This window comes from Equus quagga, chromosome 6 (genome assembly GCF_021613505.1).
Source record: "Equus quagga isolate Etosha38 chromosome 6, UCLA_HA_Equagga_1.0, whole genome shotgun sequence".
Classification (NCBI taxonomy): domain Eukaryota; kingdom Metazoa; phylum Chordata; class Mammalia; order Perissodactyla; family Equidae; genus Equus; species Equus quagga.
In genome coordinates this window covers 31,193,202-31,211,662 of record NC_060272.1, presented here as the reverse complement: position 1 = coordinate 31,211,662, position 18,461 = coordinate 31,193,202, and the positions used below count along the sequence as shown (strand labels likewise).

The 18,461-nt window shown below is 38.3% G+C and overlaps 1 protein-coding gene across 1 annotated transcript in view; it reads right to left on the bottom strand.

The window, feature by feature from the left end:
• The window catches only part of OBI1 (ORC ubiquitin ligase 1), a 37,695-nt gene extending 20,668 nt beyond the window's left edge, over positions 1-17,027 (bottom strand). The window contains exons 1-4 of the mRNA XM_046663612.1: positions 16,924-17,027; positions 5,939-6,074; positions 3,683-3,774; positions 1,349-1,597 (exon numbers count right to left, since the gene is read on the bottom strand). Coding sequence (XP_046519568.1) covers positions 1,349-1,597; positions 3,683-3,774; positions 5,939-6,074; positions 16,924-16,995 — 549 coding nt within the window. The 5' untranslated portion in view covers positions 16,996-17,027. The remainder of the gene's footprint in view (positions 1-1,348; positions 1,598-3,682; positions 3,775-5,938; positions 6,075-16,923) is intronic.
• Between the last annotated feature and the right edge of the window lie 1,434 nt (positions 17,028-18,461).

Genomic DNA, 18,461 nt, shown 5'->3' with positions numbered 1-18,461 from the left:
AGAGACCGTATAGAACTTACTGATGGCTCAAAAAGAGAAAGAGAAGATAAAAGGGACAGGTAGATTGATATATACTGTAACTTCTCAGCTGTCTTTCCTTTTACCGCCCTCTTCAGTTCTTAGACAAACCAACACGCTAACACTGGCCATTAATATGCAAAAAAACTACACACTTCCCCTAAACTTGTAACAAACTCAGTGCAATCATGTCTGTAGTTTCTTTTTCCTCTGAAAGCACTAAGTTCCTTCTTTGTCTCATCTCGGCCTTTTCTGAGCCCAAAAAGCATTTATTTTATATGTGGGTATGTGAAGATGGCTTAGTATTTACACTAAGTCGCAGATATTTTTCTGCTACTTAACCTCCCTGAGGATCTGAGGACCGTATGTGGTGGTACTTCTATAAAATATCATAGTAACTCATTAATGATTTCAGGAGGCAAGATTTAGTAATTTAGCACAGGAACAGTATTTTAATTACGTATTTAACAGCATTTAACCATGTAGATAGGTTGAATGGGTGGTTCAGGACTTGGATACCACAAAACCATCTCCATTCAGCATAACAAGACTCCACTATGGATAAACCTGAAGTCAAGCTAAAGGCTGCTCCCTTTGGCCAAGAAAGCTCTACAGCACTTGATGATAGCCTCTAGTGCTGATGGTATGGATCTCATCTCTTTTCCTAGACTGGAAAATCCTAGAGGTTTGCCTTTTTCACCTATGCTTTCTCTATCTTATTGGATGGATAGAAGAATAATTGAAAAAAATGAACCCACTTCATAAGCCACAACAGTCTTTTGCAGAGAGTAGTCTAAAGCAGCTACCACAGCTCTCTTGGAACTAGTCATTAAGCCTTTAACTATTTACAACTTAAAAATCAGAGAATGGTAGTACCAGAAAAGATATGGTCCAAACCTTGCATTTTATAGGTAGGGAAATGGATATGTGTTTGTTTTTATGCATACAAGGCAATCACTGACAAAGCTTAAAAAAAAATTAAGGCAAACCACAAGGAGGGGAAATAGAAACACATCCTTTAAACTGATGTCACTTCTACAAGAAGATGCAAACTCATATAGAAGCACTATAGAGTCTCCAATTATAGTTACAAATGGAACCATCTGATATGTCTTGGCAGCTAATGACATTTAAGGAGAAAAAGTTTTCGTATTGCTTATAAATGCTCATCCAGGGATTTCTGTCCTTCCTCCACAAATCATCTAATGATGAGTCAAGATAATATGGCTATTTATACCTTTGAAGGTACTTAAAATATTATAGAATTTTAAAAACAACACAATAGAATTTTAAAAACTATAATAGAATTTTCAAAACAACCATGACATACCTCCTTTAACTTATCCACATCATCTTTCACTTTTTCATAGATTTCATTAGCTGTTCTAAGTTTTTTTTTCCACTCTGCTACAGTTTCTGGGTCAATTTTACTTGGATTATCTGCAACTGGATGTTTGTCTTCATTTTGGTTGCCCTGCATCAAGGTTAAAGGATCCAGAATAGTCTTGATCTGTGACTCCAAGCTGAGATTTTTACTCTTAAGTTCTTCTACCTCTTTTTGCAGACAATCTATTTCATCCTGAAAAGCATTGCATAGCCATTAGGTAGACACAGACACTAAACACATTCATATGCTAACTGAGGCTAATGTGTTTTTAAATTTTATACTCAAAGTTTGGTAGATGAACAGATTCTTTACCCATCAGAATAGTTTTGTAGTCAGAAAGTCACCTACAGTTCAAATTCTGAAAACATATTTTGACTTTGATAAAAATTGGCATTTTCATTGCTTTCATTTTAAGTCAATGACAGTTTGTGGTTTTAAAAAAATTAAAATGTCAAATCTCTGATTCTACTTAAGATAGCCAGAAAACAAAAAAAGTCACATGAATTCAACAAGGAAGTAGATTTCCTCAGAAGAAAATTCTTAGGCATGTTTAATTGCTTTACTGAGGGGAATTAAAAAATACAGTGTTCATCAAGGTGATCTCTTACAGTTTCATTTGATGTTTATATTTTTGCTTCTGTACTTGAAGAGTGAAACCATATACCACTTCCACTTTCCATTTCAGAATAATACCTGTAGTTCATTTTTAACCTTTCTACATTCTGGTTCTTTAATTACCACCATGACTATTCCAAGTATTAGTTTTCCCCATCTGGAACTGCTTATTATCTTAAATCCAATTACTAAACATTTGGGCTACAACTCTTTTCTGTGATACCATTTATTCATCTATAACGAATATTTCATCTTAAACTAGAAATTCTGTTGTTAGAAAATAAATTCCAAGTAGCTCAATGTGCCAGTCATCTCATAAAGGATTAATCTGATTAGTACCTAAGTATGATAAATATTCACTAAATATGTAAGAGTACATTTTAGAGTTAACATATAGTATTATATACTATTTTGAACTGTAATACATTCCAAGTTAAATAGCATTATAAAATGAGAAAATCACTTTGTTTGAATATATTAGTGAATAAACAAATATAAACAGAAAAAACACATATATGAATGATTCAGTCATTTATTTATGCCCTATTTTATTTCAAAAAATTTTTGAGGCAGCTCCTGTAGTAGTTTCCATGTATACAGTTTAACAAAGATATTTTGTATCAAAAGAAGAGATCAGTAATATCCCGCCTTTAGCCAACATAAAACGACAATAGGGCTTAAGGTTTACTATTCAAAAGTGTAAGTATTCCATTAGCATAAAGCTAATTTGGAAAAATCCCATCACCCTGTTAAGTCACCTTCTCAGAACGAAAACTACGGCATGATCTCACTTAAATTGGAATGTAAAAAAGTTGACCACATAGAAGCAGAAAGTTAAACAATGGTTACCAAGGGTGGGGAGGTGGAGGAAATGGGGAGGAGCAAGAAAAGGGGAGATGGATCAAGGGGCACGATGTTGTAGTCATGAAGGATAGATATGTCTAGGGATTTAATGTATAGTGTGATGACTATAGTTAATAAGACTGTACTGTATATTGGAAACTCGCTGAGAGTATATTTCAGGTGTACTTATGTGAGGAGATATGTCAATTATCTTGACTAAAGTAATCATTTCACTATGTGCATGTATATCAAAACATCAAGCTGTACATCTTAAATACACACAATTTTTGTTTTAAAAAACTCACTGCTTCAGATGCAAAAAAAAAGAATTAGGAAATAGCATATTTCATACCAAAATCTCTTTGCTGATAGTTGACATAGGTATATTTACTTTACCACACTGACCAGGCTTGTAATTATCAGTGAATTTATCGGCAGAAACAAGAACAGAATGAAAGTTATAGCCACTGTTACCAGAACATTCATAACGCCCTGTGGGAGTTGGAAGACTGACTTTCACAAGAGAGTTTCCTTTATTTCCCAACTTCTTGAGGGAACAAACACTTACAAAATGACATGACTGTTGAGAACAAATTTTAAATTAAAAGAAGGAAAAAAAGGAAATGGCTCCATCTGTTCCTTTCCCCTATTTAAAATAGGAAAGGGAAAAAGAAAAATTTACCAATAAGATATTCTCAAAATTGGCATTTAAAATAAGATTTCATTAGATGCTTACGCTAAAAAGTTCAGGGACTGAGATAGCTCAGTTTTACCTTGAATTCAATGCTGTCGTCATTTTAAATTTTAATTATCATTTACCTCATATTCTTTGTGGAGTAACTCAAGTCTAGTTTTCCGGAGGTGCTTCCTGACTGTATGGCTTAGCATAGGTTCACTTTCACTTGTTCCTCCTACAGGGAAAAAAAAAATCTAATTTTTCATCCTGATTTGGGCAGAATTAAATCGAAAATGAACCCTTTTCTTATTGTCTTCTATAGTTCTCCAGCTTAACATCTACCCTTTCCGTTATGTACACACTTGGGGCTGCCATCCAGGCTTCTTCTCTAACTCAATCCTTAGAAAAGATAAATATCAAATAACAGCATAAAAAATACCTGCAGTAAAAATATCAAACACTTACTTATGGATCTTATTATAATAAACTTAATAAGGCAAAGACTATATTTTATTAATTATCACATCTGAACTACTGCAAATTCTGAACCCTAGACTATTGTCAAATAGCAATAAAATAGCACTGATTATATTTATATTAAACCAATGTTATATAAACATTATCAATATTTCATATATGATATAATTATCAAATATATATCTATATATATGAACTATATATGATAATTATAACCAATGACTTCATTCAAACATACTTTGTTATTGGTAACACAACTGAAAAGATTAATGTGTCTTTTCACTGATTTTCATTGTAACAATCCAGTTAACAATGGATTATGAATCACAGCATTAACTGTATGCCCATAAGGACTCATTACAAATACACTGAAAATGAATTCTTCCTGAGAACTCTTCACTTACGCTGTCGATACCTTTGTACTTCTTAGCATCATGATAGCAAAGGGATTTTACAGATGTTCTTTTCCAGGGTGTTCTATCCAAATACAAGGACGGATGAACTATTTTACTTGACATAATTTATGAAATATCACTTAGATATGAATGAATGAAGGCAGGAGAAGGAATGTGAAGAGAAGCTGAGGGAAAACTTTCAAATTATTTTAATCATCAGAGCTCATCTTCTGCAAGAAAAGACTTGAGTCCTTGGTGAAGTTCAGTACAGGTAAGAAACTAGAGGCAGAGAGGTTAACACTACACTATGCAGCATGGCAGAGAAATATTCCTCTATTGGACTTCACCCAGGTCACCCAAGAAAGAAACCTTGGAGGCATCTCTGACTCGCCCTTTGGATTTCTTAGTTCCAAAGTCCCACTAGTTCTTTTGTTCTGGCATATATCTTACTTTCCAATTCCACTGTAAAAATCTTAAGTCCATTTTTCCTAATTTGGGACTATTACAATGTCTTCCTAAGTTTTCTGAGAAGTGTTTTCTATACATAGCTAATGACTAATTCACTTTCAATTTTTTCTAAAGCAATACCAAATAAAAGTCATTTTAATTTTTGCAATCTAAGAGAAATAATTTATATGAGCAGAATAAAAACCAAACACTAAAAATGTTCTTTAAATGCTTTATTTTTCAAGGATCTTCTAGTTAAAGTCTTAAGCCCCCTCTTACCTACACTAGTGTGGCACTGAATGTTCTTTTTTACCCTTAACCCAGACCCACATTCTCCCTCACCTGGGCAAGAACCTCACCTGACCTACTCACACCATGTCTCTCCTCTACAGCCCAACCTACATACCATCACCCTAGTAAGACTCCTCAAGCACATTTTGGATCATGCCACTCCCTTGCTCACAACCATCATGCCCACTTCTCCCTTCTTCTCACCCATTGAGCAAGTCCCTGATTTAGTTTGTCACTCAAGATATCTGCACTAACATCTCAATCTACGTTTTCAATCTTATTTCAGTAGTCAGACCCAAACTAGACTACTGATCATTTCCAAAAACATACTTTGTGTTTTCCTACTCTAAACCTTAGTTCATACTACTACCTTTGCGTGAAATGCCCTCCCTAATCTTTACCAGCTGAAATGTTATCCATCCTTAAATCTCCATCTTAAAGGCCATCTGTTTCATGAATCCCTTCTCAATGTTCCCAGCTGAACTTCCTTGCCTGAACTCTGTGAGCCGTTTTTTGGCCTTTAGCATCTGTTGCTTTAAACCATTAATATTTTGGTCCGCACGCACAGCCTCTACCAGAATGTAAGTTCTATGAGGTTCCAAGACTTCTCATAGTGCCTTGTGCCCCTCAGTCGCTCCAATTACAGGTTATATAAATGACGAATCTATACAGTATGATATTGGCAAAATAACATCAATGAAAACTGTCTATTTCAGTCTTCCTCCAAATATACATTATTTAGAGATTGTTTCAAATCTATTTCTCTGTGTTTATAAAATAGGCCCTTACCAATAATCTCTTTGCAAGGATTTTCAGGAGTGATAGGGACTCTGCAAGCTGGACACTGGCTATTATTCTTCAACCACAAATCGATACAAATTGAACAAAATACATGGTTGTTGATGCATATGACAGGCTGGCGTACCTTTGAAAAAAGAAACATTACTTTTAGTACAGGGCAACAATCACAAGTAGAAACCCAAGAAGTTAGTTTAGAGCAAACAAATTGCTTCTCTAGAGTACAGCAGTCGGTGCTCTAAGAAGAGACATCTAAGACTTATTAAAATGCTGCTACTGCTACCACATTGCTTTTATATATGTATAACAGAGACATGTGAGATATTTGGTCACAGAGACTGAAACTTTTGACATACTCTGTAATGGATTAATTTTGTTCCAAGCCACATTCATGGCCAAAAAGAAAATGCATTTTGTTCTACTAAGACTGAAACAATTGTTCTTCAGCTATTCTATTTCAGAATTATAAAATGTCAGGATTAGAAGGTTCTTTAAAGAACATTTAGTCCAGTCATCCCTCTGACACTTGAATCTTTCCCTCAATTCATTCCACTATATTATAGAGCAACAATCAACCATTAAGCATTGACATCTTACTAGACAGTCCCTCAAACCAAAGAGGCATGAAACCTAAAACAACCATAAAAGACAGGAGTCCCACTCCCAAGTGGTTTCTAATCTAAACAGCAAACAATGCTGACAGAAATACTGACATATACCAAATACACAAAACTTCAACTCCATTTAAACAAGTACAAATAGTAATACTTTACAATTATATAGCCTATATTTTACAAAGGGCTTTCACATGCATTTTCTCTCTGTTTTTTGTTTTTTTTAAAAAAATAATGCTGTGAGGCAAGCAGAATAAATATACTTTACAAATAAGGAAACCAAAGTGTGAAAAAATTAGGTGGCTTGCTCAGGGTTAACTAGGTGTTTTGATTTCGTGTAGATGTTTTATCAGAGGGAAAACAGAAGAGAGAAAATGCTTTAGATTTCTACTTGATATTATATGTTTGTTTACACTATTTATTGTCTATCTCCCCTATTAGAATGGAAGCCCCATGAGAGCAAGAACTTCCTTCACCTCACCTATTCCAAAATCCCTGGTGTCTAGAAAACAGCCTAGTATACAGGAGGTACTCAATGCAGGTTTGCTGAATGAAGGAATTGCTGTTAAGACAGCATTTTACATTCAATAAGTTGGGTAATCTGCCAGAGGGAATAATAACTTAATATTCTTCAGATAGCACAAATTTAACAATAAAAAACAAACGCTTAGGCTTTCACTTGATTCACATGGTACTTTTACTGTGGGACTCAAAACACTTTATAGCCATTTTCAATAATTTCCTGTTCTAATAATAACAATACCATTGTAGAGTCTTTCTGCACTAGGGACCAGAAGATGAAGGGAAAACAGAGGAATTAGAGGGAGAATGAAGAGACAGAACCACCACAAACCACTTTCTCCAGAGAAAATGCTTGTGCTACTCTATACCTGTCTCAGAAGGATACCATGAATTTCATTAATTTGAAAGGGGTCCCTACCCTCAAAGAAATCACAGATACAAGGCAATTCATGACAGGCAGGTAATCATTTTACATCTCACTGCAAAGAATTCTCTGGTCTCAGTCTGGCTTCCCAAACATTTAGGTGCTCCCTTGATTACGAACACTAACATAAGAAAACTAAACAGAGAAGATAATTCAGTATGGATTTACACTTCCTCTTGGAGAAATCAATTTTAATTCATTCAGTTCAACTGATTTTACAGGACTGATTAAAATAAATAAATAAGTAAGACCGTGAAGCACAGCTTCTCAAACTTTTCTTCTAAAGTTTTCCTTAACAGCAAGGAGTGAATGCTTATCTGGGAGGTATTCCTGATCAGAGGCTCAAAATGTAGACAAGCACGAACTTCATGTGCAGGTGCTATTTTTTCCTAAAAATTCAAGTGATTCAGAAGTCCAGATCATAATATATTCATGTGTGTTTTAATTTAATCTTTAAGTCATGAAATGTTTTAAGACCAAAAAAATTCTCAAACTAAGTACCAGGAAGATACTGCCGTTATCTATCCTGTAGCTTCCCCCAAACACATGCACATGAGCACACAAGCACACACACCACATTTCTGCAGTACTCCAAGAAGTATGTATAACCCCCAACTAAGACGCTTGGCTAAAGAAAGAAGAGTTACCTTCTTGGACTTTGAGAGCATGACAATTTCTTTTTTTAAGTCACGAACTCATCTGAAAATGGATGAAAGCCAATACTCAAAACATAAAATTGTGCACATTATTTAAGGGGATTCAAAATGCTCTCCCACCCAGTATAGGCCGCCCTCATTAGAAGCACATTTAAAAGCAATCAGTATTTTCTATGTAATTGCTCCCACAACAAAAGGTTAAATACCTCCCCAATCTAAAACACAGTTCTGAACAACTTAGTGGTTGGTGCTATCATTAACTAATGTGATAAAAATGAAGGAAAAGAAAGTCTCACATGTGGAAATCAAGAATACTGTTTTGGCTACGTTAAATTTGTGACGCCAAGCTGACTTTTAAGTGGACAAAACAGGGTCTGAGAATCACTGGCTTTATATAATGGTATTGAAATTCACAGGACTGGAGGAGATCCTCATTCTACCAAGAAGAGGAAGAGGAGCAGCAACCAGCAAAGCAAACTGAGAAGCAGGGGTCTATGCTGGAGGACAGGAGAGTATGGTCTCACAGAAGCCAAGAGAAGAAAGTTTTTCAAGAGGGACACAGTGGCCAAGTACGTCAAATATGGAGGAGAGAATGAGTTTGATGTGGAGAGAGAAGTGAGTATGGGATTTAACTGCATGGAAGTCTTGTAATCTGCTACTGAAAAGCACTGTTTCAGCCAATACTGCGGGTGGAAACTTGACTGGAAGTTGACAAACAAGGAAAGGTGAAGAAGACAGAGAATATAGACAATTCTTTCATGTTTTGCTGTAAAGGAGAGCATAAAAATGAGGCCCTGGTATGAATGCCAATGGGAATGATACAGTAAAGAGGGATATTAATGATGGAGGAAGAGGGGGAGAAATTAGAGCCATAGACAGCAAAGTCCCTAAGAAGTCAAGAAGGGATTGAGATCCGAAGTACAAGAGGGAGATTTTGGCTTACACAGAAGTAATGTCTTCATTACTTCATACAATGTTTTCCATTGGAACAAAAGTGAAGACTGAGGGTGTGACTACAAATACAAAGGGGATGGAAGATCTGTTGATGGAAAGATGAGAGAACTCAAGTTGCAACTGCTCCAATGCTCGTAGTGTCACTAAATATGAGGTGAGGTTACCAGCTGAAAATGAGAAGCAGTGGGTGATATCAACTTGAGAAAATAGGAGAATAAAGCAGTTATTCTGAAAAGTGAGGAAGTAAATTTACTAGGGACATGTAGCAGGATGGCCAAACACTGTTGATCTCCTACTTGACGTCTGTGGTTTTGAGTGTAAAGTAAGACCAATTAGCACAGGTGTGTATTTTTCTTACCAATTTTTAGCTGCTCAGGTTCAAACAGGAAGTAAATGAATAGCTGGGCTTATCCAGAGTTGGCATTTTGCCAAGGAGAAAGAGAGAGACAAATGACTGATGAAAATAAATGACCACAGCTAATAAGGGAAATGAGTATGTGAATGGTAATGATGACAGTGAAAAAGTGATAGAGTCACAGAGTCAACGGATGGGTCTTGATAAGGCTGAAGTAATGCTGGAGAGCGGGTGTGATGGGAAAAGGATGAGAGAGTGAGATGCTTATAGTCAAAATACTTGAGGCAGTATAGCTGCTTTCTCTGTTTTGTCCTGGGCCATCTTATCTGACAGTTCTATTCTCTCTCTTAATCTCACGTATCACACGGTGTTAACATCTTTTCCACATGACAACTTCTGAGAATCCTCTATAACTGGACCTAAGTGGCAGAGCTTAGGCTTCAAGAGACAAACCTGGGGCCAACTCCAGCTCTGCCATTTACTGAGCTGTTTGACCCTGGGTAAGCCCTTTAGTTCTGGTGGGCATCAGTTTCCACCTCTGAAAATTGTTTTTTAACCCAGTACACTTTTCATTCAGGTATTGTTTAAGATTTAATAATGTAAAATTGTAAGCACAGAGACTTACACATAGTAATCCCTCAAAAAAAAGGAAAATAAAAAGTAACAATATTGTTAAGTCCATATGCCCAGGTGCCAACTATGTATAAGGATCTTGTAGCTGCCTTAACCTTAATATGTCCAAAACCAAAACTTGGCCTCCTCCACTCATTCACTCCTCCTCCTGCACTCCCTCTTGTCTAAGTTAATGGTACTACTACCTCACCACTTGGGCTAGAATATTCAGAGCTGTCTCTGACTCAACCTTTTTACTTATCTTCCCCATCCAATCTGTCACTAAATCCTGGTATCATATATCAAGTCTAAGAAGCCAGAGATTTTAAGATGCATCAATATTTATGTACCACTAAGAAAAAAGAAAGAATGAAAAATGCTGCCACTTACAACTGTAAGATGCCATCAGTTGTAAGATACAACCAGATTTCATATGTGTTATAAATGCAACCAAAAGTACATCCCAGAATAGTTGAAATATGGCAAACTACTCCTAAATGTTCTTTTACCTACCATCTATCCCTTCTTTTCCATCTTCACCTCAATAATGAGTTCCAGTTCTCATTCTTTTAACCTTGATCTATTGCCATGATCTCCCAAGTTTCCTTCCTTCCAAGTGTTCACTTTTGTTCGCTTTTCATATTGATGCCAGAGCTACTCCCTAAAATATGGATCAGCAGCTTTCACTGCTCTCCTGTGAGACGGCAATGGCTTTTTCCTCTTCATGGTTTTAAGTACAGCATTTAAATAACAACATAATCTGGTTCTTAAACAGCCACTTCCCTTGATCTGCTATTTCAGTTTTTGACATAACTTACTCTTTAACCACACAGATCTACTTGATGTTCACTGAAAAGAATATGAACAGTAGAGGCTCCCTGTTTATGCTCTCACTTCTTAGCTTGATATGTCCTGCTGGCCTCCAGCTTCCTCAAAATAAAAAGCCTTCCACCTTTTTGAAAATCAAATGCTACTTCGTCTGAAAGGCCTTCACTAATCCTTTTTAGAACTGGGTCTTTGTTTGATTCTCATAAGAGTACCACTTATGCATTAATTTAATGTTCATTTCTTTCTGTATTGTGCTGTACTTAGAAAACTGTTTACATCCTGCCTTCCCTATTAGATTTCAGGCTCCTTGAGCTCAGGGGCAGGGGCCTGCTCATCTTAGTATCCACCTGGTACAGCACCTGATACAATGTCTGGAACTCTCTAAGATTAATAAAAGTGAATTCTGATGTATTAAAATGAAAGGCTGAGATAATGCTCCTAAAAGCATCTCAAGAAGCAAAAGGTCAACAGCTGCTGCCAAATTGTGAAAAAGCAAAAGTTTAACCTTTCCATTTAATCTGCCAAAATGATAAAGAACAACCACAAGCAGACTACTTGGCTCTGTCTACTAAGAGCCATCGTTTGTGACAATGTCACCCACAGAAGAATCATTTTCACTGTTCGATACCTGGTATTGTCACTGACATTGTGTTGGATTCTTGTAACAGCTGATAAACTCGTTTCTTTGGATCAAGTACTTATCAGGTGATGATTTCTACACAATGCTTTAAATTTAGCTTAGGAGAACAGAAACCTATAAAAGAGAAAGAACTACTAAAACAAATAACTTGTTGTTTATTTGACTGTAACCTACAAAAGCAAAATACAAAGAATCTAGCCCTCCCTCAATTCCTCTCCACCCATCTTCCTCTATCCAGATCCTGCCATATACATCATCAAAACACACAATTTTCTTTAATGAGAGCTTCCCAAGATACAGAAATAGTTATAATTTGCCTATGGTTATTGGACTCTATATCCAATTTACTCTCAAATGAGATATGTGGCAATAAAACAGCACTGTTATGAAATAAAAATGCAAGATGACAACAGCAAGGGTAAGTGACACGTACAATTCCAAACTCATCTGGAGTAAGCATGTTGAAGTGATATCCTAGGGTAACGCCCCCTGAGGCTAGTGAGGAAGAGGAGGAGAAGGAAGAGAAGAGAAAACAAGGTATGAAAAATGGGCTGTTCTCACTAGACTGCGCTGAGGGGACAATCCTAGGAACAGAAAGATTAACCCTATAATCTATAATAATCCTACATTGTTTCATTTCTTTATCTGAAGATGTTTCAGTTTTAAGAGGCTTGACTTTACCACCAAAACCCCTTTCTTAAAACACAAATGTAGCTAGGAGGAGTCATGTTTAAAGGTATTATCCATTAATATCCATGTCATCCTAGACTCACCCACTAGGAGTTATACCTTGGTTTAGGACAGGGTTTCTCAACTTCAGCACTACCAACATTTTGGATCCAAGAAGCTTTTGTTGTAGGGCTTTGAGCTGGATATTGTAGGACATTCAGCTAGCAGCAGCCCTGGGATCTATCCACTAGATGTGAGTAGCACCCACCCTGGAGACAATGAGAAATGTCTCCAGACATTGCCAAATGTCCCTGGGAGATGAAATCCACTCACACTACTTTGAGAAGCACTGGTCTAGGACATTCACATGAACTTCCCTAACAATCTAATGTGGTTAGTATCAGATTCATCTTCAGTTGTGGAAGCTAAGACTCAAGGAAATAATGATTCAGGTTATAAGGAGCAGTCACCCCTCAACTACCATTCAACGTGATTCAACAGCAAACTGAGCGCTCTTTCAACTAAGAAACAGTTCTTTCCTCTCTAGAGCAGGGTTAGTAACAATAATCTCGGAATAAGAAATAGAGTATATGTGCTTAAAAGAAGCAAAAAGTTAGGATCAAGGCACTGGGATCAGTAGGGGCTGCAGAAAAGGGGCACTGAAGGAGGTGACAGGAGGGAAAAGGCAACAGATCAACTTTATCAACTGGCCTAGCAATTACACTTAAAATCAACTCTCGGCCCTTTTGTCACCTTTGCTAGAGACTAGAACTAATCCTTCTTCTTCAAAGAGTATTCTTTCTTGCACCTATCTCAAAACATTGTGGGTTTTACTAAGTGAAAACCTAGAAAGACTGTGAAAAAGAAGGCTGAGGTATAGAAATGACTGTAATATGGGTCCCCTAGTCAACCTTGGGAATTTAGAAACTTTTCAAAATAAAACTCGTGGATTGCTCTTGCTATGTTTTAAGAAATCTTTGGCACTGGGCTAGAATTTAGGTCCTAGAACTTTAAAACTGTATGATCCTAAGAAATAAGTTACTTAATGCCTATTGGTCTAGGTCCCTATTCCTGTCTAGGGAAAAGGAGAGATAATACACCTCCCCTCCTCCACCTTTATCACTACTAGAATGCTTTAAGGATAAACTGGAATCTTATTTGTGAAGTAAATATGTCAGCTATTACATACCAACTTTGAAAAGTATTACAAAGTATCAACACTTTTTTGTTAATTTTTTTATTATACACTAAGTATGTAAAAACACAATACTGTTGTACTTTTCTGAAAATATCTGCATTCTTCAAACTTATTTTAATGTGGAAAAGAGAGAAAAATGTAAAGCTTGTACTCCATATGGCTTTTTTCAAAGCAAATTACTTGTGACAATTCTGTACAAGGCTGGTTCTTAAATCCACTCCCGGGCACTAAGAGGCAATCAGGATTCAAATGAGGACTCAACAGACTGAGGTGGATAACTTGCTGGCCAATCAAGAGCCCTCAATGAACAATGATTAATGAATTTAGTTAAACTAGAGTGAGGATTCTAAGTTACATAAGGCTTTGTTCCTACCCTAATCTTTCAAACATTTTTAATCAACAATATGGGTGGAAAGGAAAGCAAGAAGTCCTCCTTGAAAGAAGAGACCCTCCCCATAGTATTCCTAGCGGCAAACAGTCCACCCTACTCCTGCACACTTCAAGAGACAGAAACCCCACATCCTAAGGAAGCTGGTTTTATTTCTGATTATTTCAGCCAGAAAGCTTCCTCTTATATTAAGTACAAATCTTAATATTGCAGAGTTACAAAAGCTTGATTCTCTTACAAATGAAAAATATTTTATTTAAAGATTCACAATCATGTCCATTCATTCCAACACTATCCCATTCCACCTACATTCCAACCTCAATTTCAACTCCCTTTGAAATGATTTCTAAATACTCTATATTTATCTTAAAGTGTGGTACCTCTAACTGTACTCACACTCAACTAAGGAATAACTGAATATGATATATTAATGTTAAACAGCATTAGAAGTCTAATTGCTTGGCACTTCTCTCGAGAACCTCCTTTATCCTTTAATAAAACTAACTGTGGGCCACATTTGGCTGTCACTCATGGCAAAACACAGACACAGTCAATAAAAGTACATTAGATGCAAGAACAATTTGGTTTCATAGCTTGACTCCTAATTGATGCGATAAATGACTGGAATTGTCTAGAGGTAAACTGATCTGTAGCATTCTGGTGGCAGTACCAACATGTCACATAACAGATATCCTGGGCTAGATCATTCCTATATTCTGTTTGCTGGCCCACTAGTCCAAGGCATCGGAAAAAATTAAAGAGGAATAGGCAAGAATACGTTATACATAAATCTTCCCACAGGACGTGCATCTAACTTCTTCAGGCCATGTAGAGCTCTTACTACAATACTGGCAAGATAGCTAAACATTATTGGGCAGACAGAATCCATTTCTAAGACTGAGGTAGAGACAGAGGTAGTAAATGCAAAACTTTCCAATTTTAAGTACATCTGTATTCAAAAGACAAAGCACCGACCATGTGCATACTTAGGCTAGGTCCACTACTTCTTTCCTCTCCATTCTACCCCATCGCCATCCCAAACAGCATCTAGCTTATCTCTTCAGATTTAAGGTCTCCCCTACTCCTACCGTTTTAAAGGTTTTACAGATATATAAAACGTTTATATATATATATATATATATATATATATTTCGTACAATGACTTTCCAGGGATAATGACCCCTAATCCTGTTGAACGATCAAAAGAGAAGATTACTAATGGTGAGATTTTTGAGACAAATGGTGAGGCCAGCAGAAGAATGATGATCTGGAAGGGGGTTAGGAAGGAAGAATCTTAAGGCAGATCTCAGAGGTGGCTAGAGGTGCTATCTGTCAAGGTGGTGGAAGTCAGGCTTGGAAGTAACTGCTAACTCTTGATGTCCGTCAGAATAAAATGCCTCTTTTGTCATGGATTAGCTCAAATGAGTTTCTAGGAAGTAATCTACTGAAGACACACATGGTTAACTAGAGGGGTTCAAACGCCAGTGACTCTAAGCCTTAGTTTTCTTATTTAAAAAATGGGGAAGCCAGCCCTATCCATCTCACAGCACTGACAAGGGGGGGGTAAATGAAATAATTAAATGCATACAAAAGCATTCTGTAATCTGCACACTATCCTATTAGGTATCATTTTGGTTAAAAACAAAAAGTATAGGTATGGGAAACCAACCACGGAAAACACATTTTCGACATAATTGCAAAAGACAGCCTATTAACTAATGGAAACTAGATATAATGTGTACAACTAAGACCAAGTGAAAATTATTTCCTAAGGATATTTTTATCAGCCTTAAAGGCTACTGTTGAGAGGAAATCCACCCAGAATTTAATACATACTTATGGGAACTTCATGTCAGGAGCCGACTGCAGACTGCAGCAAAGGGAAACATCATCTCTTCCTCCTCCCAGCTATGTATGTAGGCAGTAGTAGCAAATTCTAGCTCAAACACACCCTCCATCAGGGCATCCTTGCTCTCTCCAGTCAGAATTGATCAAGCCATCCCCTTTATGCTCTCACAGCACATTTGCTATTTCCTTGGCATTTCATTCTGACGGACATAAGAGTTATCAGTTACTTCCAAGCCTGACTTCCTACTACTGCTTGAACTCAAGAAATTCACACAACCCCAAACACCTAAGGCACACGATTGTAGTGGCTGACACTCAATGTCTGCTCTAGAAAGTTTATACTGCTCAGTTTTAAGCCTGTGGCTGTAGTTTCAGTCTGCACGTGGGAGTAAACACAAACACCCCTACAAACGTAAAAACAATTCAGGGTGGGGAAAAAATCTGATTATTCACAGTATCTTCTCCCTTCTTGATCTAGGCGGTAAAGAAATGCTCTTTTACAAACCGAATGGGAGGCACAGACGGAAATGAAAGAGACGAATGTATTAGAACATTCAAGACTCTGTTTCTAATCCTGAACTACTTTCTCCACCCTGTTTCACGTACATGTTAGGCACCTCTTGCATCACAAAGAGGGTATTCTGTCTCGTAACTGATCCATTCCTGGAATCACAGACCATGCCTCTCATTGTAAACACCATTCAGGGGCATGTACTATTTATTTTTCAAATTTGGAACCCAGAGCAAAGGCCACTCTGGAAGCCGGGTGCAGCAAAGGAAAGGATCTTGGAAACGGAAAAGACTCCCCAACTGGCACTGCAGGCCCAAGAACGTGAACACTCGAGTTGTGCAGGGGACGGAGGAGCCTTAGGCGAGGCTCCCAGGAAACGTGCTTTAACCGGCTTCACCACACGCCGCACGGGGTTGCACAGGGGCCTGAACAGCGCTGCGATTCATTTTAGACCAGGCCCGGAGTCGGCCGGGCGCGGCCGCCGGCGGTGGCAAAGTCGCCTCGCCGCCCTCCCTTCAGCCCCGAGGCTGCTGTCCTCCTCCTTCAAAAGGCTCACAGAGGACCCATTCATCACGGCGCGCTCCCTCCGTCCCCCTGGCCGCTGCCTCCCGGCGCCTGAGGAGAATGCGGGGTAGCGTCTTCACCCATCTCGGCCCCTCACGCCCCGTACCCGCCACACAGAGAGACCGCCCTTGGCTCCGGCGGGCGACTTCACACCCGACCCCTTTTCGTAGCCGTGCCCGGAATCACCCATTACCTTCCCCAAGCAAATGTGGCACGTGATGGGCAGAGTGAGCGACAATGTAACGTTCTGCACGGTCTGAGCCATGGCAGCGTTCAGAATCCCGCCAACACGGAAGTCCCGCCGACCGGGGCTGCTCGCTGCGACTGGGGCCGCGCGCGGCCGGCTACGGCAGCCCTGCAGGGCCACAGCCCGCCGGGAAAGGAAACGAAAACGCGCTTTCGAAACGCGCGGTCGCCGAGGGTTTCACCCTCCTTCCTTCCTTTCATTTTTTAAAAAACTTTCCCCTGTTCGGGAGCTGAACGATTCCTGAGAATGGGAAGGAAGGCAGTTTACTACAGGCATCGAGGATCTTGAAAGTTTAAATGAAAAAGAGTAATAGTGGAGCGAGAAAAGAAAGATGCGGAAAGGCTATCTTAAATCCATGAATCTTTCCGGGAGGGTGGGATTGCGGAATAGTTTTCCGCCTAAAGATTAAACCCTACAGAGTCTGCAAACATACGACGCCGTCAAAACAGGAAGAGAAAAGGCGTTATCGATACATTTTAATTTTTCAAAGCAACACTCTGCTGCTCTCAGCTCTCTTGCCATTATTAAATGATGTAAGTCACTTAAAAACAACAAACAGTGATTGACTGTTTATCTGTTTCCGAGACGTTTGGGATACATTTAATCGCAGCTTTCCCTGACGACACGGTTTCACTGCTGGTCCTTCTGTGGTTTTTATCTAAAAGAGACTTAAGGGTCAGCGCTGCAGACTGTGATTTACATCCGCAAGTGAGAAGGGTGCAAATAGTGCGAGCCATCCACACCCCAGAAAGCGGTTGCACGAGGGTTCAAAGCCTTCCTTTCAGATGCATGCTGGATATGAAACGTACTACTGTGCTGTTGAACTCTGAAGGAGAGTCAGTGAGTTTATAAGTTAGCATTTCCTACCAATGAAAAGGAAAACTCTAAAAGTTCCTAAATGAATCTTGAATATAACAGCTTTGGAATTTAACCGCAGCTCACTTTAAGAGAGGAAGAGCCAATATGATCCATTTATGCAAACAAATATATTCTGTGAGTAGAGAGATTTAGTAACAAAACCAATGGAATTACTGTTACTAATCTTTTGGAAAAAGAGGCAATATAATCACAAGAAGCAGCCTCATGGTTAAAAGAAAGCGGTTCTGGACCTGGAGTGCGAGGGTAGAAATCTCACCCGGAACGCCTTCCTGGCTCTACTGGCTTCAGACAATTTAATCTCTCTGCTTCTTAGCTTTCTCCCTGGTAAAATGTGTGTGTGTGTGCATGTGTGTGTGTGTGTGTGTGTGTGTATTAAATGAGGTCCGTGTATGCTTACTATCATGTATATAAAAGGAACAGACAATAGTGATATTAGAGCAGCTAGTAATTCACTTGAAGAAGCCCAAGACCAGTTCAAAATCCGCTCACAGGTGACTGAAAATTCTTCCAAACAGCTCAGTAACTTACTTTCCTAGGTATTGGAGAACATCATATGCTTAGAATTGGAGAACTGGGCAAAATAATCGTATTGATTGTTTGCTTAA